At 38.5% G+C, this 22,893-nt stretch overlaps 1 protein-coding gene across 1 annotated transcript; it reads right to left on the bottom strand.

Annotated features, from left to right (window-relative positions):
- Positions 1-226: 226 nt before the first annotated feature.
- On the bottom strand, positions 227-20,925 carry LOC108897874 (neurexin-3a; the record flags this gene model as incomplete). The annotated part of the gene is made up of 11 exons (XM_018697673.2): positions 20,801-20,925; positions 20,171-20,309; positions 14,069-14,362; positions 13,215-13,362; positions 12,418-12,801; positions 9,201-9,404; positions 7,167-7,193; positions 3,495-3,614; positions 3,072-3,192; positions 2,345-2,605; positions 227-417 (listed from the first exon to the last, which is right to left on the bottom strand). Coding segments are annotated over exons 1-11 (2,014 nt in total), but the record flags the coding sequence as incomplete, so codon positions are not given.
- Between the last annotated feature and the right edge of the window lie 1,968 nt (positions 20,926-22,893).

Raw genomic sequence — 22,893 nt, 5'->3', positions numbered from 1 at the left:
AAAACCAGGAAAAGAGTGAGGCTCAGATGTTATGACAGAAGATGGAATCACTTAAATATATTAACATAATAATTACATAAATAATATTGTAGAAAGACTGAACTTTGTAAAATGTAAATAGAATTGGAGATAAATAATCCATGACTTGAGTTTTTTAGTAGTTTAACCACTTAAAACCAATGTGGCTGAATGAAAACTGAACACATATAACAGGTGGAATGGATACCTTTCAGGTCCAGGTTCTTGGCTCCATTGATACTCTGACTAGTTGCTGTAGCATCTACTTTCAGTGTGTGGGTGTTACTGTTGTCTCGGGTGATGGCTACATTGTGCCACTGGTTGTCATTCAGTGCCCTTTCACTCTTGCCCTTGATGAGGTTAGGCCCATTTCCAAGGTCAAAAACATAGTGGATATATCTGCAAGAGAAAAGTTATTGAGAGTTACAGAATGCTTAAGAAATTGTCAGCTTTCTACCTTTAGGGCTATTCCTTGAGATGTTCACAAATGGCCGTTCTGATCCAGAAAGTGAGTGAATTTTAATGACTTTAACACATTTGCTGTGAATTATGCATTGTATCATCAAGTTACTGCAGACAAAATTATTTGTACAACTCCAGTCCATCTCCGATAGTTTTGTACCAATTTGTCAATTTTCTGCCATCCAGCAATATTCAAAAGATCTCTTAAGAACTCTCACCTGTTTCGACTATTGAACACAGCTTTAATGACTGGTGGACTAAAATTCATGTTTAGTATATTCCCTACATATTGATAATTGGGGCTTTATTTTCATGACAGTGCAAAGACTAGTACAAGCACTGTTATGACACGTAGCATCTTCCTGTCTTCATAATTTCCCTATTTTCATATCTGTCCCATATGGTACAAAGGTGGGAGGAGAGCACCAACATGAGTTGATTTCAATCACTGAGGTGTTGCAAAGTGAATTATTGGCATTTTGGTACAAACTGGATTTGAGTCATTGTCTTACCAGTTGCAACCATAATTTATCTGTAGAAAACCACAACTAAATATTTGGAGGATATGTGAAGGAACTGTGGATTTATGAAAAAAAAAAAAAAAACTAAAAACACATTTTGATTGGCATAATATTTAATACTTATTTGAAAACTTTATTGATCTTCTCCTTTCCTGCAGCAATTTGAAGGCAGCAGAGCAAATATATTGATAAGTCTGTTTGCCTTGCTGAAAATATATTCAAATAATAATCACTCCTGTACCATATCCACATACACTCATCAGAACACCATACTAATTATGGGGTAGGGCCTACCTCTGCTCTCAAAACAACCTCAATTCTTCATGAGATTCCACAAGATGTTAGAAATGTTGATATGACTGCATCAAATAATTTATGCTGATTTGTCAGCTGTACATTCATGCTGCAAATCTCTTATTCCCAAAGGTGTTCTATTGGATTCAGATCTGGTGACTGGGGAGGCCACTGAAATCACTCATGAAATCAATCATGTTTGCTTTGTAACATGGTGCTGATAATAGTCATTAGAATATTGGTTTAATGGTGAGCAACAATACACAGATAAGCTGTGGCATTCAAACGATGATTGATTTGTATTAAGGGCCCAAAGTGTATTCCACAAAAACATTCCCCACACCATAACACCACCACCATCACCACCACCAGCTGAACAATGCAGGTTGAATCCATGGACTAATGCTGACACCAAATTCTGTCCCTGCCATTTGCATGCCTCAGCAGAAATTGAGATTCATCAGACCAGGCTCTGTATTTCTAGTTTTAACCGTCTAGTTTTTGTGAGCCTATACCCACTGCAGTCTTAAGCCTCAGATATTTGTTCTTGGATGACAGGAATTTAACCTGCTGTGGTCTTCTGCTGTTATAGTCACTCTGCCTTAAGGTTGTGTTGTGCATTCTGAGATGCTTTTCTCCTCACCAGAGTGGTTATCTTTTCTGTCAGCCTTATTTGGGACTGTGTGTCTGTCCACCTGATGAAGTCCAATATTCACTCTCTTTTACCTCTGTTTTTGGTCTTTCTGTTCTGGTGCTTGCAATGACTTAAAACGAAAGAGCAAAATTGAACCAAAAGAGGAAAATTGAACCAAAAGAGCAAAATTGCAGGTTGGACAAAAAGTGGAGCTACAAATGCAGTGATATTTTGCAACCCCTTTCACATTGTCATATTGTTTTCATGTTGTCATTTGATACACTGTCATTGTTTTAAAAAAAATGGCATTATATGTAGGCATTATGAGTTGGTGCACAAATAATCTCACAACTAAACTTTCAGGGTTTCAAACAAGCCAAAAAGGTTAACAGGTGTCCTTTCTCTATAATCTTACCCTTTAACCAGTTCTACAGCAATAAAATCATTGCCATCTCCAGAGTTGAAAAGTATGAAGCCATCTGGGGAGGTGGTCTTGAATTGGAAGAAGAGGTGCATGGATGTGTAGGCCTGCAGGGTGGCCAAGCTCAGGTAGCTGCTCTTGGATTTGAAGGTGACAGGGTCAGCAATAATGGAGCGAACCCCAAAGCGGGCATTAAGCTCACAATAATCGATGTCACCATTCTTGCACAGGTCGATGTAGAGCATACCATTAAATCTGAGGAAAGAAAAGGAACAGGTGCATGAAATTACTGTCTTAAAAATAAAGTTCTACTTCTTCTTCAAAGTCTAAAAAAAAAAACATGTTGGTCACAGTTACTGAAGACAGTCAGTGAATTTAGCCTTTTAGGGGCACAGGAACTCCACAACAAGCGAGCCAACACACTGTCTGTCTGTCTTTTTCACAGTAGGCACAGTGAAATATTAGCATTCATTTTGTTCTGTGCCAGACAAATATAAGTCCAGTATTAACTTTACGCTCTGGTTTGGTCACCACTAACTCAGAAAAATATCTGGCTATTTAGCTGCTTTCACCCGCTTCACCAGCTACTCACTGAATTTGTCTTCAGTAAATAGAGAGAGTGCTGAGGCTGAACCAAATGGTAAATGTGCAGTAAAACCAAAATAAAACTAAAACTATACATAAATTTGAAGGGTACGGTTAAAGTAAGTTTTCTGCGTACCTAAGGCTCTGCAGATGACCAATGAAGCTGGATGGGATACTGGAAACATATCTGCGCTCTGTCATGATGCCTGTTTCAATGTTGTGGAACTCCAGACGAGTGTGGTCACCCACCATTTGGCCTGAAGACGGGGAGGGTGGAGGGGATGGGTTGAAAAGAAAGACAAAAAACGAAAAGAAAAGAGAACACTGTCTGACACTAACACAAAAGGGCTGATTTAAGGAGAAAATTACATTAATAATATTAGATGGGTGCAAACTGTCACTAATGGTTGCATATATCTACAAGTGTTCTCTGTAGCACAGTTACATAGGAATACTATAAATCTCTATGGCAACACACCACAGAATGCTGTGATACCACTGACAAGGCAACACTAAGAACAGTTCCTCAAGCATGTGCTGATTTGATGTAGGTAAGTACCTTCTGCTACATCATCGTCAACTGTTAGCTTGTAGGTTTTTCCGCGACGCACCACACGCACCGTATGCCACTCATTATCATTGAGCTTTTGCCCAGCATACAGGGTCTCCGGTCCCTTGCCTGAGAACAATGGTCAATCACAAAGTTAAAGACATCCTGAGCCTAAAACCAAACCTTTGTTATCAGTCAGGCTGGAACCATTGGCAGAATTTCTATGTGCAACGTAGCTTTTTTACTAGTTTACAAACTGGTTCTTACACCTTTGGGAAACAAAGGTTTGGTTTAGACAGTGAAATGCACAGTGAAAATGTACAAAATACTTGATATCTTTGACATAAGTAATTCTAGAATACATTTGACCACTATGCTGCAAAACAGCGTCATGGCTCTTGAATAGTTTGAATAGAAAGAGGACAACTATAGTAGTAAAAATTGCTTTTACTCATAATAGGCTTTTAGAAATCTTTTCTTATTATTTATTTCCTTCCTCTTTTATTGTCTTTTTTTGACCATAAAAGTGAGACAAAAACATCACCAGTAAGCAGAGCACCTGTCTAATTTAAAACATCAGTAGCCTTTCTGTAACCTGTTCCAAGTCTTTCTGAACCACGATCTGATGAAAAACAACATCTGTGTTTCTTCATTTTAGGAGAGGTTTGCTGACAGGAAATACGTGTATGCACTAGTGCATACAATGTATGCAAAATCACACACATAAATAATAACACACACAAAAAAAATGCTTTACGAACCCTGAAGTGTGATATTAGCAAACCCTCAAAAGTAAATGACTAAATATTTTGTTTTTTAGTGTGTGTGTCTGTGTGTGTGTCTTTTCCAATCTGATGCCTCAGTTGGCAGGAGGACATTGTTTGTCAGTGCCTTCAAAAACCATTTCAAATGACTATTTAAAAAAAAAACAAAAAACACAGACGACTATTGTTATCAGGCAAATTTTGGTTGGTTTTCGGCACAAAAATTACTTGAATAAGATTGGGAAACAATCATGGTCATAGTAAAAAAAAACTGTTGACTGTTGGTATGAGACCAGATTTTCAGAGTTTCTGAGGCCTGTACTATGAAGTTCAACATACCCAGGATATCTTTTCATTATCAGGCTTTACCAAACCTAACAGCCACAGTCTCACTAAGCAGTCATATGACGGTGGTTATCAACCATTGTTGTTCAACCATTGCAATGTTGTCAGGACCATGAATAGAGTACTTAATATGATATGAGAAGAAATGCCTATAAACAACATGATCACATGACTAGGATAGAAAAGAAACAATAGGAATAATTTCCAATTATTAAAGTCAGGCTGAGGATATATTATAAATAAATACAAGAAATGCTGTTTCTTACTGAGTGAGCATTTCTGCTCTTTATTCTGCAGATAAAAAGTTACAGTAATGTCAGACTGTTTCTGCTGCCAAAGCAGAGAGGAGAGAATTAATGTCTGATGAGGTCAATCTGACTGAAATGTTCATTTATAATTGCTGGAAACGGTGAACATATTTGTTCAATTAAAATGAAGCTATAATAGTAATTATGTGATCATTTAGTATGATAAACTCTCCCTGTGTTTGGTAAAAGCTCAATTGTGGAGAAAAATGTGGAGAGACTGGAACAGAAAAACGATTCCACTGATCTATAACAATATCTATTGATCTTTATTATTTCTCACTTTATTGCAAACTGTTTTGTCCATGTCAGGATCCTGTAGGAATGATTACTGTGGTTTTCCAGTGATCTGATTGGTGAGTAGTTGGGCTGTTGACAGGTTCTAGTCCCATCCTCTGATGTTAACCTGCCCCAGAGGAGGTTAGCTATTTGTTTCACTGGAACATCTATTGCATCTTACATGAGAAAAAAAAAACTAACAAATGTAAAGGCAAAGATCTCCATGGCCTCATTATGAGTAAAAGCAATCATAGTGATGTGTGGCTGATAACTGCTATGCAGCTGTGACACTAAAAACAACAGCAGCAGACTCATTTGAATCATCATTCCTAAACTTATAATATGTAGTATGTAACCTTACATGAAATTTCATAACAATATACAGTCCTACATATTCAGTGTACTTTTGGAGCTCAGTTTTGATGCTCAGTCTCTTGTGGCTTAATTAACTTAGTCTTGGGTATAGGACTGTATGCAACCAATCAGTGATTAATTATTTGTCATGAATATGATTTTTGTTAAAGATTAACAATAAAAGAACTGTAGTTTGAGATATTTTAAAATTGTAACTTTCTGATATAGAAAATGTAATGATTGAAGTCCACTAGATCAAAGTGTTAAATCTCTGAAACTATTAGGTCTTTGTAATTCCCATATATGTGATCTATATCAGCTTGTTTTCAAAATTGTATCAAAGCTTTATGACAAATGTATTGATACTCAAGGTCAAACTATCACATTTTTATGGCTGTATGAGTCAAATAAATTATCAGTTATCAATCAAAATTCATCCATAGGTATTTGGTGTCTGAAAATGTTTGGATCCCCACTAGAAATCAGTATTATGTTGTAAAGCTTTGAACACTTTACACACTGGGGGTCAGGGGTAAATAACCTAGTGAAATTAGTTCTGTTTAAATCTGGGTCTTGACAGCTCAGCTATACTTATATTCAATATAAATATATTCTAATACTAGTTATATTCAACTGTCCAGACCAGATTGTGTGAAAATTGGTGCTTCTTTAATTTCATTCAGAATGTGACTCTCATTATGCCGTCAGCATTACTTTCATGGTATTGCTGTTGCTTCTGTTTTGGATATAAGTGTGTTTCAGCCAACAGTTTTACAGCTGTAAATATCTTTAATTACATTCTGTGAACTGGACTCCATGCTTTTTTAGTGAAGGATTTTAACATTCTCTAGCCATGCTAGTATTAACAGTTGTCTCAACAAATACAGTTCCATACCCTTACACAGAAATAGTAAGTTTTGTATTGTCTCATGCACTACTTAATGTTGGCGTGCTGCAATGGAATTTAGTTATTATTCTAACAATTACTCATTATTTATATTTAACATTAATGGATGGAATTAATTATATTACACATCCATGTCAGAAAAAGGGTAAGGGAGTTCTGGACAGAGCTGATACACCTACTATTACTCTCTCACTTGTGGCCTCAAATGTTAGACAATGAACCTAGCAGCACTCAGTTACAAGTAAACTCTTTTTGTACATACCTGCTTCTCAGATTGCAGTCACTTAATGACATCATTTATGAATAAAATGTATTTCCTACTTTTGCCTAAAATTGTGTCAAAATGAAATATAGACTCTATGAGTTCTTCTAAATGTATTTTGTTACTACTGAAGATAGAGTAGAAAATAATAGAAAATAGAGTAAAGTGATTGATTAAAAAAAATGTTAAGATATGTCCAATAAGTATAGCAAGTCACAGCTCATTCCACTTGACTGAGGCTATTTCTGCTGGTTCCTGTTGAATTAGTGATACTCAAACCAACTCAGCATACTTATCCTCCACATGATAGGCTTTAGAGAAAGTGGAGGTGGGTGCAGACTCAGATTTTAAGAAAAAAAAAAACAAAAACAAAAAAAAAAAGAGAAAAACAGTTTTCCTTTCAAAATAACAACATCAACAGACCATCAACATAGAAAGCAAAATGAAACTTGAGTGTTAACTTACTGGAGTTACAGTTTATCCTGATACAGTCTAGATGGGGAAGAATAAATGACAGATGAAATTGCATCCTTCAAGGTTACTGCTGCAGACATCCAAAAACAAAAAGTCCACCCTTCCGGGGACGTACACATGCAGGGAGGTAGCCATTTTATTCCTTTGGTATTTATATTTAATTTATGCCAAATTAACATGAAATGAATTATAGGTTGTACAGATTTCCAAAAACCATCATTTAATAGTAAATAAAATAATGCCTGGATTTGTCAGTCACAGGAATGCACTAGCTGCTTTTCTAGAGCTTGTGCCCTTTGTTACCTGTAGTAGAAGAGTTCAAATACATTAATTTTTTAGGTGCAGTATTTACAGTAAAATGGCCACTTGTATTACCAGCTACATGAGTTTTCCAACCCTACACTGACTGTTGGATTTAAGCTTTAAACATTCACATTAGAAAAGTCAAAGTCTCTGGCTCCAAAGCCTCTGCACCAACAAGGTGGTAGCAGCCATTCATTTCAGAGCCATGGATCTTTGAAAAGTTGAGGGGTACAGACTGATATGATTTGATTTGCTATTCAAATAGCAACAAGCTGAATTTGTAAGACAAAAATTTAAATATGAAGCATCTAAACTGTTCCATTGAAGAATAACTGCTGTATGTAGCTGTAAGGACAGTGAGGGTTGGTCACCATGTGGCTAGTGGTTTCATGTGTCGTCAACCGCAACAGAAAAGTGGGAGCAAACAGCCACGATCCAATCAGCACCAGCACCATGCAGAGGCACAGGAACCCCAACCACTGCATCTGGAGCATTATGCTATACCTACACGTATCACTAAGCTAAAACTGAAGATAGATCTATATTTACACTTTTACAAACAATCTGTAGAAAATCACACAGATTAACGTAGGCTAAGAAATCATATGGGTACTGACCAATTAGAGCTGCTAATATTTTGACTGAAATCTAGGGTATGACTTTTTAATTAATATTATCAGTTTAGAATTGATCTAAATATGGCTTGGCAAGCAAGCTAATGTCTGCTAACTATTGGTATTATTCTTACATTTTATGATTTTTGCCGGCCAAACTATATGTGCAAGATATAAATTGGATACATTTTCATTTTTAGTATTCTTTACATATAATGACTAGAAGTGTTTGGAAGTATTTGGGGTCACAGCCAGCTGTAGGTTTTGCTGGGCTCTGTTCTCGGGCTGTTCACCTGACGGGCCGCAGGCTTAAGGCCTTTGAAGGGGTGAATACCATCTTTCAACAAAGCATGATGGAAAATGGGGTTGACAGTTAAACATAAAAAGAACCCAAAAACACTGAAAAAGCATAGACTTTCATAAAAGACACCATCATTAGCAAAGAAACCAACCACCCAGAAGAACAGGAAGATGACAGAGAAATTACTTCATGTCAGACAGAAAAATGAGGTTAGTGAGAAAGACAAGAAAAGTTTCTTCTAATCTCCTGTTGAATGATGGACTGAAGGTCGGGGGAGGAGGGGGCATACTTGGTGGAAGTCAGCTCTTAGAAAGTCTCAGCACACTTTATTCTTTAAAAAGACTTTATTAGAGATTAGCCTTTAAAGCCCATTATCTCTACATCATAATGCATACTTAGCTTATTGTGCTGTGACTGTCTCAAAAGTTCTGTAAACAAGAACATGGATATGACTATGGTTTGTCTGTTTCAAAGACGGGCCAAACAAATTTACCACTGAGGTAAAATAAGTTATGATGGTACAACCTAAGCTGTTATCCAGTAAATAGCTGTATTCAGTAAGCAGTCCATGGTTATCTGTGTGCACAAAACACATTAACACCCATGCAAAAGATAAATCTTATTTATGTTCTAAAGCTATTGGCGACCTTTAAAGGATCACAGTGATGAGTAACTAATGAACAGACTTGATATAAGATAGATAGAGAGTGAGAAGAGGGGGAGGTCACTGCTCAACAGCAAACCGTCTCATGGTGAAGGATGTAGGAGTGGAGGCAGATGGGTGGGTGGGTGGGGGGCATACGATACCTAGGTTGACCGTGAGTTTCACACGACCCCCATCCAACTCCAGCCTGAGTGTGTCGGCTGAGTCTCGGGAGGTGGTGGCCATGAGGAGGCCATAAGCCCTCTGGGAACGAAAACGCAGGGAGACATCCTCTGCCTCAGTGTGCATGATGGTTGGCATCACCACCTTCATATACATGCTGCCATCATAGGAAAGGATGGAAGCCTCTGTGTGAGAAAGTCAGGAGCATAGAGAGATGTTAGCCATATTTCAAGAAAGGCCAGAGTCCGTATTATCAGCCCAACTTTGTGCAAATTTTCAGTTAGTCATGCTAGCAGCTTCAGGACCCCTTTTAAACTCCCACTCTCTGTGCAATGTGTGACGTTCATGTAATTTAGCCTATTAATTTGTAAGATGAAAGTGAACATTTGTTTAGGCTACGTCAAGCTCTCCCTTTCTTGACACTGAATGGCTGGCCCAAGCATATTTATTTATATTACCTTTACCTGTCCACTTGTTCCATCATGCTTAAATACTCAGACTATTCCTCTGGAGGTGTTAGTTGTCTCTGTTAGTTGTGTATGTGTGTTAGTTGTCTTGCTGTGTGATTTGTCTCTGTGTGTTAGGTGTGTCTCTGCATTAATGGTCTGTACCAATTTCTTGGGAGTTTGATGCTCGTTTTCCGGAGACAGGGTAACAGAAATTCAGTGCTGGTTTGATTTGGGCTTGGTTACTACTTTCCTCGCACTCAAGGCTGTACATCACATCCTGTGTATGTTCTTGTTTTATAGATCCATGGTACTGCCAAGTAATAATCAGCAGATTCACCACATCATAAAGTGTCCAGTCACAGCATCAGCTGAAAAGCACTGAGTCTAGTGGATAATATGTCTTCATTTTCATACTTTTCAAAAACTGACCTAAGGTAATACTCACACATACATCTAAATATAAATAATAGTGTTAATAAAGAAGACATTATGAAATCTTGACTATCTTTGGCTCCTGATAATTATATTGCAATATTTCAATAAAATATCCCTTGGAAATAAATCAAGGTGAAATGAACGCCACATATCAGACTGATCCATTGATGCCCTAAAACTTCTCTTTTCAAGAGTAAAAATTAGATTCAGAGGAAATTATTATCCAGCAGCCCACTAGATGAAGAAAGAGAAAAAAGACAGACAGATATGATCAGAGCTGTTATTCTATATGCTAAAAAGCAGTAGGAGCAATTTGTGAGGGTTGGGGATGGGTTAATTAGTTTTCATCTCTGATCAGTCTTATTAAACTGCCTGGATATCATGACAGAAAACTGGTCAGAGGGGCAGTGAAATGTTCTTTGGCAGACAGCTGTGTGAAGAGACAGGTGAGCCTGTACTATCCCATCAGCACTAGTGTCAGAAACCATGGTGGTGTCCCAAATCCATAAGCTGCAATCCTAATACAATACAATCCTAATACTGGTGCTGTCAGAGGTACACAATGAATGACAATACAATGAATGAAATGTTCTCATTTGCACCAACAGAGTCAGATACAATGTTCCGATTTTCATTGTATGCAATATTCAATTATGCTTGCCGCTTCCTGTACATCGTGCCTAGAACACAGTAAAAGTGTGATTAAGCAAGTGGCAGTCAGGGGCTCAGCCCTGAGGTCTTTCAGTGAGCCTGCAATACTGCCATATAAAAAACTGACCCCCCCCCCCCAAAAAAAAAAAACACTGTTAGCCATTAAAAACAGTATGAAACCTGCTACTGGACTGTTTCAACAACCCCTGTACAGTGTGAGGTGTGTGTGTATGTGTGTGTGAGTGAGTGTCCTGTGGGCTGCCTTGCTGGCGGTACAACATAATGAATTTGAACACCTGAAGCAAGAACAGAACTAGTTTTGGCTGCAGAAAACAAACTCACTCTTATCCCGGAGCCTCTCTGTTTTCTCTTTAAGTAGAGGAGAAAAAACTAAAATGATAACACAACAAAACAATAACAGGAATATCTTTATCTTTTCCTCTATAGGTCAGAGGAAAATGCTTTCTGAACTCTGAGAGCTTGCTGCTGAGCTTGAACATCTTCAGGAAAAATTTACTGTGAGAAAGCCACACCACAGAAAGAGTGAAAGAGCAATGTGGTATGATGATAAAACAACACAACTGTAATGCTTTTCTAACTGAAGACGCAACTGTGTTCAACAGCCTTTATCCTAAACGCTGCCATCTTTGAGCCCATCACAGGCAGTTTACAGTTACCACTATGAAGAATGCAAGCTCCCAGTATAGGTATGTTAACAGTTGTTGTCTTTTTGAGCGTTTCAAGTGTTATGATAGCTATTCAATGTATAAGCTTGAGTCTCAATGAGCTTGAAGGTAAATATGTGGGAGTGTACACAAAGCAGCATCACCCATGGAGCTGATTTCATTTTCTTGAATATTTAAGAGAAAACCTGGGTAGAATGAATATTTGTTCCCTACATATTACTGGTACTTTCCCAGTTATATGATTTGGATTCAGGTACATTCCAAGTTCCTACAAAGATTGCACATCACCACTCACAAAATGTTAGCATATGGGCTTCACAGACAGCAACACCTGCAATGACTACCTCTGCACACCAGCTGAACGGTTCTGGTCAGATGCCATGGGAAAGCTGTCCGAGATCCGCAACATCAGCATCCCTCTCTCTCTCTCTCCATCTCCCTCATTTGATGCTCAATCCCATAACATCTCCAAGCTTTCATCTCAATAGCATTAACTGTGTCCAAGAAAAACAAATTGCTCAGCTGGAAAGACAGAGCAAAATTATCAATAAATCACTGGCTTAATCTGTTAACAGACCACGCAAACCTAGAAAGCTCACATCAACCCTAAAGGACAATCTGATCCCATTCCCTAACACCCGGTCTCCTTTCCTGCAGTTCATCCAGAGCTGATTCCTCTCTACCATGCCTGACTCACTCATCCCTTTCCATTCGACAAATCAAAATAACAATTTCTTGTTTAACACTGCCCATTATGAGTGGTACACATGCTTTTTTATATGTCTTAATGTGTTTACCTGGTTCAACCATGCTGAACTCTGAACCCTGTCTTCCATGACTCCTTCAAACAGTGCACTGAACCCAGTGGTGAGTGTAGCGCAAATTGTGTTATCAGTAGACATTGTTGCCTCTTGCTTGAATATAGTAGCAGTATATTCTAAGGTTTATGCAAGAGAAATAGGCATGCAAACATTTACCTCTCTCACAGGTGCGTGACCAGTAGCCAGTCCCGGTACAGTCACAGATGAATCGATTCCAGCCTTCTTTGCAGACACCTCGGTTCTTGCATGGGTAGCTCTCACACTGCTTGCCCGGTTGCTTATTGCATGAGGGTTTGATGCCAGCACCATTTTGTGCCTCAGCAATCTGACGGATGTCCTTGCTTCGACCGTCAATGAAAAGGTCACGGATACAGCCCACATAGCCGTAGTTGAGCATCGCCGTCCAGAGCTCAGTGGGCAGGATGAGGTTGGTGCGGTCAGCAGGAAGCCCCCCCAAGTACATGTCACCCTCCAGGTCCAGAATCTCACTCTCACCACTGGCTGTGAATGGGGTCCTTCTGCTGTTTACAGAGATGGTGCCTGTGATGGGGGGTGGGATGAGAGAAGATCAGATACAGGGCTGTGCTGATATCAACGGTGGTTCAAGATGGAATGGTAATGTCAGGAAGAAATCATTCTACACACAATGATGGGAAAAAAATATTTATCCTGATCAAAACATAAAAAACCATTTGGTGTACTTTTTAATTGTAATTCTTTAATCAGCTCTTGTTCTGTATTAATTAAAACTATGTCAAATTCTGCTTGCTTTCATTTTTGGTATTTAAGGAAAGTCAACAAAACTCCAGTAATAACAGAGTAACTCATCAGTGAGTAAAGTTTTTTTTTTTTTTTTTTTTTAGTAATTTTAAGACAGTTCTTGTGAATTTTATTCAAATTCTGTTTGAGCTAGTACATGTCACCGTTTCACCAACTTCACCAACACAACTAACCTGAGCGTCCATCTCTCTGGATGTCCACATGGTACCAGGCACCATCATTGACCTTTGTCTGGGTGGCCTTCACCTTGATAGTCCCTGAGCCCATGTCCAACAACAGGTAAAGGCTCCCATCCAGCAGCTCTACAGCAAAGAAATCCACCTGGACAAGGCCAAAGAACACATAAATAGGGATTACTTGCAAATCAAATGATCAGACAAGCATTCCTTTTTCTCAAAAAAGGAATGCTTGTCTGATCATTTGATTTACAAGTATTGAATCTGTACCAGTAATAGAACCTGAAAATCTTGTCGCTGCAAACCTCACGTAGTTTAACAGTAGTTTGACATCACAGTTTTGTGTGGTCACAGGTGCAACAGAGCACACTTCTGACCACACATGGCTGGGTGTGAAACAGCAAGTCTCAACATAAAATCATTGTGATACCACAATGTCTGTAGTTGTAAGGGCAAATTTCAGATGTAACACTTGGGAATGGGATGGGAACATCTAGGGACCACAGGGGGTGTGTATATATATATATATATATATATATATATCAATCACATATTTCACATAAAGAATATTCTAATGAAAACAATCTGAAATGGGGACATCTCTTTGGTTTGGTTCTAAATGATGTATGATGCCCCCAGTCATCCAAGTCATAGGACATCTATGACTAAAAGCAACTGTTGTTTTGTCTTATACACATTTTGCCAGTCATCCAAGAGGATTCATCAGTCCTTCTAAACAGCAGGTCTGGTTGCCTTTGACTTAATATTTGTGAATATAGTTAGGATGTAATTTCTTACAGCAGTGATAAAATTTGTCACCAATTGAATAATTTTGAAGATTATGGACTGACCTTGGTGTTCTTCTGACTGCGGGCAGCATCTTTGCGCTCCTGGGGTTTGCCATGGGTGAAGAGGATGAGGCCATTGGGCTCAGTTGTTCGGAAATCGAAAGAAATGGATCCCATCCGCTTGGTGTTCCATTTGGGAAGGCTGATGTAAGCCTCGGGAGTCTCGAAAGAAATGGGGTCCAAGGTGGCCACATTCTCACACTTGTAGGACACCTCACCTTGGATTTTCATCTTAGGGTCCACAATTCGAGCCAGACGGGACAACTCAAGTCGGATGTCATTGTTCTTATACACCACCTGTGATTGAGTGAATATAACATTACAATTTATTCATTTAATTAACATTAACGGGCTGCATTCTCTTTTTTTTTTTTTAAACAAGGGAAAGTCTCAAATAACATGAATGTTATCAGTGTTCTTAAGATGAATGCAATACACAATTGTTGATATGAATTTTGATTCTATTCAGACATAAATTCAGTGCATGATGATGGACGTGGCATCAAGCTTTAATGAGAGTTGTCACCTTAAATGCAAATATTAACACATGGGTCAGTTCCCTTATGTCAGGAAACAAGGAAGATGTGCATGTAATTCTAAAACATATATGCCATGAATGTTCACTGTAATTCTCATAGTTTGGTCCTCTGTGCAACATCAAAGGCATATTGGCATGTGAACACATTCTTTGAAGCACTGAATGATATAAAAGACTTATGGCAGGCAGCAGCAGAAATCCAAGGTTTATGGAATATCAAAAAGAGATCCATCCAGGCTGTCCAACTTGGAATGATCCACAGACAAGAGCTAGAGCTCCAAATGTGGAGCAATGAGCAAAATAATAAATTCAATTCAATTCTATTGTCATGTTATTCAGTGTCATATGAGAAGAACTTGCTCAGTGTGCTGACGAGTTGTCGCACAAAACTTGAGTTACACTCCCTACAAACAAAGAAGTTAATATTTTTGCTCAACAAATTTCAGAAATTAGTTCAGATGAATGATTTTGCCACTTGGGGTTTATGGAGCCCACTGATATCGGACTGAGCGCACTGACCTTATTGTGGGCCAGAAAAGAGAGCTTTGCTCAGTTCAGAGACAATGCAGAGTGTGATTTGATGTGATGAAACAGAAGAGCTGATGCAAAAGAAATGTCCAGGGTCCAGAAAAAGAAGGCTCTCTGCAAGATTTGTGGAATCAGTGGTCACAACCATTCTGGGAAGAGCAACCTAAGACACATCTGGAATGATATCATTGATAGACAGCGGGAAACGGTAGACAGTCATTTCCAGGAGGATCAAAGGATAATGAGAGCAGCAGCAGCTTTTCTCTCACAGTCTAAGACAAGTCACTGACCCCATGTGATCATTGTCACATCTTTTTTTGAGAGTGCTGAATTAGCAATGGTAGTTGAGCAACTGAACTGAAAGTAGCAAATGTGTTGGAACTCCCATCCCTGTATTGGATGTTTGTCATCTTCACCATTATCCTTCCCATTACCTCTTATAAGTAAAGAGAGTGTAAAGAGAGTGTTCTCCACCAAGGTTTGGAACAGAGCATCTATGCAAACTAACCGTCTTGTCCTTACACTTGCCTTTACCTGAAAAACATAACATGAGCAAGACTACAGTATACCTATTTGTGTTCTCAAAGATATTACATATATACACTCACCAGCTGTACTCAAAGATATTTTAGATTACATGTCCTACAACCCTGTCTACATACAATACAACAATATATGATTTAATGTATGTAATGCACACATTTTTTTAACTATAATGTTGAAATGGGATTTTAAAAAGTGTGTTTCTGAATACACTTTATACCACAACCAGCCACCAGGGGGTGATAAAGATATTTTAGTTTCATTTCTGGGGTGCTGTTATTGTGGCCCTCTTTATGTACAGTCTATGGTTTTCACCAAAACCTAGCTGACAGTGTAGAGATTCCATCCAGATGTGTTAATCAACACAAGAAAGAGCATGTTCACACATGTTCAACATGTTCATGTTGATGTGTTACACCAACATGAAGTACAATGGATGCAAGACAGTGCACTTTTGAAGTGGTTATAAGTTATTACAAAGTTCTCAACAAGAAAAATATGAAAATCCTGAAATATTTTTTCTGCAAATGTTGGGTATTTTTGCATGATTGGCTGAAATGATGGATTGTAAAAACTGTACCTGTTTATCCTCTGTTGATTGACTAGTTGATTATTTCATTCATTGTTTCAGTGCTACATTTTATCGGGACATAAGAAATTAGCAGGAAAGATCAGAAAACATTTAGGCTGCTTACTAAAACATATTTATGCTTGTTTCATGTAAACAGTGAGACTTAGCAAAAAGCTCTGTGTTTATGGATACATATGTCTAAATGTGTCACTGCTGCTATATCCAATGAAACATTCTGTAAAATACAGATGTCAGTACTTTGTGGTGCACAGTATCACCCTCCGTCTTTATGCTCATACAGTTTAGTAAATTAACCACACAGATAGCAGAGATCTCTCTGTGCTTCATTCATCCCTTGGCACAAAGCTGGTTTTTAACAGACAGTTTCCTGTATGAGCAAGTGTCCTTTCAATGATAGAAACACTAACTGGCCAATCTTTTATCACAGTAGCCCTAAATGCTGTCAATAAGAATGGGAGGATGGAGTCACAAAGGGGGTTGTGTGTGTAAATTGAAATCTGCTCAAGTGGAAAATTGAGGGCCCCTTTTTTTTTTTATTATTCTCTAGGCAGAGAAACGCCCTCTGTCTGGCTATATTTTGAGAGCATACATACACAAAACAAACACACCCTCTCCTCCATTTCACTGTCTTTTATATTAATGTCTCTGCTCCCACTCCTCGCCCAGGGTTCTGTCTGAGAGTGCAGCAATGGCTGAGTGGGTAGATTGAGGGGACTGGCTGAGATTATCGATATTCCACCAGCAGATTTGACAGTAAATCAACTTATCCCTTAAGGTGCTCAGGGACTAGCTGGAAAATAGTCTTTTCCCCTTCCCTCCTCTCACTCTCTTTATAGCGGTTCCTTCTCTTTTTGTAACATCCATTCTGCTATCATTCCTTCCATCCATCTATCTCATTCTCCAACCTCTCTACAAGAAGAAACCCTCTGCTTCTCTGACTGAACATAAGTATCCTGAGTCCCCTGAGCAGCTTCACCACTTTCTCTTCCAAATTAAAAGCTTAAATAAGAATGACTGTCTCTTCAGACTCACCAACAGCAGAAGGAAAAGCAAAGTTGAATTTCGCTTGTCTCTAGTGACCAACTGGCTTTGTAGCATGTAATATTAAATTCTGTGATGCTCTCTGTATTGTTGGCTTTTGGTTGTAATGTTATAACAGTGAGTCAAACTGTATTTGTTGCACTTAACATGAAAAATATGAAAAATATCATATGTTTCTTGTAATTCTGTTATAGCCCTAAGTCCCACCCTAAGCACAATGAGCTCATGGTGAATATGATCATGATTAAAGTTAATCATGATTCAAGAATGAAGACAACATTACACAATGAAGCAAAATAAAGGAAGTACACGTTAAGGGGATGATGAAAAAACTACAAATAACCTTGATCAAGCACAATTAAACTGTTATCCCATCCCCCTATCTTTGTGGGGTCCTGTTATTGACATAATGATGATTGATCATCTTTTATCAGTTGTTCACACAACTCATCAACTATATCCAACTCAACGTGGAAACACCTGCACAGCTGTTCTGTGGTCTGTTATTTGAAAATGAGTGTTCCCTCTCATAATGTCAGGCTGCTTTGTAAACCTATACATACTATTTCTTACCCAAAGATATGTTATTGTGTAAAAAATTTTGAGGCCAGACACAAGTTTACGTTAGTCTTTTGACACACGTGAAACTAAATATAAGAACTACATAAAAGTGAATGAAAACATCTTGGGCAATGTGTTAATGTGTATGGGAGAAAAGTCACACATGGAATACCTGATAGGACAATGCTTTCAGAGAGAAAACATTTCTAACCAGCATGCATTGCTGGGCTTAAACCCAGTATGCAAAGTCAGTACTGCGCAGCACTGCACAGAGTTAAATGCGCCTAATGATTTGTCACAAATAGTTTCTCTTCCATCATTGGGCAATAGAAATTTCTGTCTCTGCATGCTCTTATACTCAGCTCCAGTTTTGGCCCATTGCAGGAATGTGCACACTAACAGGCACTAAAGATTAAGTAACTTAATCACAGCAGCAAGTCTCTCATATGTCTGTGAGCAGCAGGAATCCATAAATGAATTACAAGACCTCGATACCCGACCTAAAATGGTGCCTTTGGCACATAGGCTGAAAAAGAATGTGTGCAGTAGTGTTTCTCCTATCATAGCTTTGAGCTACGAGAACAAGAAAACTGTGCTCTGGCTCTTCTGTGGGACTTGCTTGGGCCTTGGATGTATGTATAGAAATGGCAACAGCAACCGAGAATGAAGATAATCTGAAAAGTACGATTAAATGTTAATATCGTGGTTCAATTTATTTGTGATGTTATAAGGAAAAATGAGTCTGCATTCTTTTGAAAGCTTTATTATAGCCTAAATTCACATTGGATTCTCCAAGATAAACCACAACTGAGTGAGAATATTTTGTTTAAACTTAAAATTGATCCTGTATGTGACATATAACTCCATAGTTTGGGGTATAGTTTATATATAGTGCTATAGTTTTGCATAACTTTCTGTGTTATAAACCACACTTCTATTTTTCACAGTTCTCCACAGCTATATACTACATTCAGGATTGGAGCTGAACCATAAATTGAACTCTTGGGTGTATTGTAAGGTCTTGTTACATGTTCAACTATTACACGCCTACTGCCCAATGCCACACTGTCTTCTCCTAAAGTGAAATGCCCTGTCTCTCCAATTTTTGCCAGTTACAACAATATGTATTTATTTACAATATTTTCACTTACTTATGTATAGTGGAGCATACAAATATGTGTTGATTTTTTTACAGTAATATTTTGTCATTGATCATTTGTTAAGTCTGTTCATCGCTTACTTTGACCCACCTTAGCTTTTTCAGTTTTACTCATATTTAAATATTTATTATTTTAGGGCACAATTACAAAACCAAATTGTATTTAATATTGTAAAAATAAAAAATAGTGCAAAGCTCTCTTATATGTGACTAACTGCCAAAGTTAACATGAGCCATGTAGTTTATAATAGCCAGGCTATTGACCATTCTATACCTTGTATATACAGTATTCTGCATGGGGACTGAGGTATACTAAATGTAACGTGGGTTTGTCATGGAACCTTTTTCATTTAAAAAGGAAATTCAGATTCTTTTGACAGGAGAGTAATTTGCATTATGTATGTTTTATAAGAAAAAAATATGTTTTTGAAAGATAAGTAATTGGCCTGGAATTGGATTGTAATTGGATGTGTTTATAGTTAGTTTACACTCACAATATAGTTTAGCAGTCATATCAGTGAATGCAGTCATTATGCAGCTAATATATAGAAAAAATCTATTAAGTCCTGCAAGTCAGTATGTACTGGAAATGTTTAGGGGTTGTGAATATGTACAAGAGCTGGAATCAACATCAGCCAAGTCAAGTTTATATGATTTGCATGAGATAATATCAGAACAGGGTCAGCAGGAAGTGTACACAGCTACCGTAAGCCAGAAGGGGGGTAATATGTTGTTGGTGGGCTGTCAAGGCCAGCAGGGTCTTCTCTGCTAACCTAACCACTGTCACAATCACTGAATTATATTCAAAAGCACTGATTTAACAAATACCAGTTGTAAGTGCAAACACACTACATCTAATCTAAAACACTATATACAGCAACTATACAGCATGTGTGTCTGTTGGTGGCTGTTTCAGGTGGCTGTTTCAGAATGGCTGCTTTGTTTTAGGCAGTATGGCTCAAAACAAAAGAACTATGGCAGAATCAAAAGATGATAACTGGGACCTGTCGCATAGCATGTAGGGGAGGTTGACAAAGGCTTCTTTGTTAAGGCCAAATAAGATAAAATGAAGGTGCCAGGTTAAGGGAGAGGTCAGAAAGTTGCATGTGAGACAGATAAATGTTCCAACTGGTGCTAAATTACTTGGTAGGCTCTCACATTGCTAGCAAGTTTCAGTGCAGGCCTCTGCTTCAGGCAGGCCTCATGCTGCAGTACTGAGAGCTGGTGAGAAACTTTGCTCCTACTCTTGTGGTAGGGTGATGAGAAGGAGAGCAACTGGTCTCTTGAAGAGCAGCACAAAGGAGAAAGAGAAGACTGCCTGGTGACAGGCCACACAGTAGCCACACAGTAGCCTAAGATAGCTGGAGTTGTGAGGATTTTATACCTGTGTGTGAGAGACCCTGGGAGACTGAGTTTCCTCCTTTGTCTATAGAACAAAAGGAGCCATGCGGTTTCATTTCCCATTTGAAGTGGGCTGAAGCACTATATAATAAAATAAAAATTTCAATATCTTGATTTGATAATCACATCCCTGAGTTAATACTTTGTGGAACCACCTTTTGCTTTAATTATGGCCTTGAGTCTGTTTGGATACTTTTCTACCAACACTGCACAGCTTAACTGAGCAATATTTGCCCACTCTTTCTTACAGAGCTGTACAGAAGGCTCAGTCAAATTGGATGGTGAAAACTGGTGGACTGCTTCTTCATCTTCAAGTCATTCTACAATAGGGTTTAAGTCTAGACTCAGACTAGGCCACACAAGGACACACACCTTTTCTCCTTCAGCCGCTGTATGGTCAATTTGGCTATGTGCTTTGGGTCACTGTCATGCTGAAAGGCAAACCTTCTTCCCATCTTCAACTTTTGGGCATAAAGCAGGTATTTTGCCCCATCCATTTTCCCCTCTATCCTGACAAGTTCCCCAGTTCCCAAGAGAAATGCTTTACTCTAAGTATGGTGTTCGGATGGTGAAGAGTACTGTTTCTCTTCCAGGTGTGCCTTTGATTTTGGTCTCATCTGACAATAGCATCTTTTCCACTTGTCCTCAGAGTCTTAAAGATACTTCCTGGCAAAGCTCTAATGAGACTTAATTTGGACTTTCTTGAGGAGTGTTTTCCATCCCATATAAGTAAAACTTGTGAAGCACTTGTTATTCTCACACGCACACAATGAACACTCCAACCAGTGTCCAGTGTCCTCCTTGTTCTGCCATCCAGGAACAGTCTGATCCAGAAAGGGTGATGGTAGTACCAAACACCTTCCACCTTCTTAATTATGGCCTTAGTTGTGCTCCTAGGCATACATGAAGCTTGTGAAATATTTTTGTACTCATTTTCTGACTTGTGCTTGTCCACAACTTTATTTCTGACCTCTTTTGAAAGTGCCAAACACACAGTATTTGTAGTATTTGAGTTCTCCATAAGTAAGTCTTATTATTATTATTATATAGTGTGTGATCCACAGGGGGATTAATCACACCTGACTGAATTCACAAATGCTGTTGGGAGTAGATGGGGTGTGATTCTTTATCTAATCGAGTTATTGGAGCTAAAATACTTTTTTTCCTTTTTTTTTTTTGCTATTTTTCTTTTCTTATTTTTCTTTTACTTAGATGTTGTAAGTTACATTGAGTCAATAAAGCTGGTGGAATTCATTTTTTTTTGTGTGTTTGTGTCTGTGTGTGGCTCTGTTGGGGAAAAATGTGGGATTCCAGAGAGATTTTTTATATTATAGTTAATCTGTTACCAAATCCCTAGCCTGCCTGAAATATATCATTGCCAAAAAATGAGCCAAAACTAAACTAGGATGATGAGGATTTTATAGTGTTCTTGTTTTCACGACAAAGATTTAAAAAATACATTACTGTCACCAAAATCAGGTTGGTCCCTTTCATGGAGCATGACAATATGCCACATGGACACACATACGCACATAAAAGCATTTTCTGTGGTCACTGTACACATTCTCACCATTTAAATGCTTGCTGATAAAAAAGAGCATAATTCATATTAAATGTGGTTTTAGACTGTACAGGAAAGGAGGGTATAGCAGGAAGGTGAAAGGGGGAATGGTGTAACTGACAGTTTGAGAAGTCACTTTCAGGTCCCTGCCACCTCTGAACAATAATAGCAAAGGGGCCTTTCAACATGCAAAGGGAGCTTTATCAGCACACTGCAGATGCAGGCTGCAGGTTAACATGAGAATGAAGCATTAGCAGAGGCTGATAGCAAACTGAGGGATATCCAACTAACACTCTACATCAACACACACTTTAAGCATACTGCAAGTATACAGTGCATTCAGAAAATATTCAAATCCCTCCACCTTTTCCATATTTTTTAATGTCGTAGCCTCTTAATAAAAAAATATCTCAAATCTATAATAAACACAACATAATGACAAAGTGAAGTATTCAGATCCCAATCACTCTGGCTGACCTCCAGAGATCCTGTGTGAACATGGGAGAAACATCCAGAAGGACAACCAATTCTAAGCGTCACACCTGGTTTCCTCCAGACATGATGCTTAGAATTGAGGCCAAACAATTCAATCTTGGTTTCATCAGACCAGCGAATCTTGTTTCTCACAGTCTAAGAGTCCTTGAGGTGCTTTTTTGCAAACTCCAAGTGAGTTTTCATGTGTGTTTTACTAAGGAGAGGCTTCCATCTGGCCAACCTGCCATTACGCCCAGATCAGAGATCAGAAATGAGTGTTGCATTGTTGCGTGTTGCAGTAATGGTTGTCCTTCTGGAAACTTCTCCCATCTCCACACAGGATATCTGAAAATCAGCAAGAGAGACCATCGGGTTCTTCGTCACCCTGTTACCAAGGCCTGCTCCCGATTGCTTAATTTGGCCAGACAGC

The sequence above is a fragment of the Lates calcarifer genome, unplaced genomic scaffold (assembly GCF_001640805.2).
Source record: "Lates calcarifer isolate ASB-BC8 unplaced genomic scaffold, TLL_Latcal_v3 _unitig_4262_quiver_1461, whole genome shotgun sequence".
NCBI classification, from domain to species: Eukaryota; Metazoa; Chordata; class Actinopteri; family Centropomidae; genus Lates; species Lates calcarifer.
This window is presented reverse-complemented; position numbering and strand designations above follow the sequence as displayed.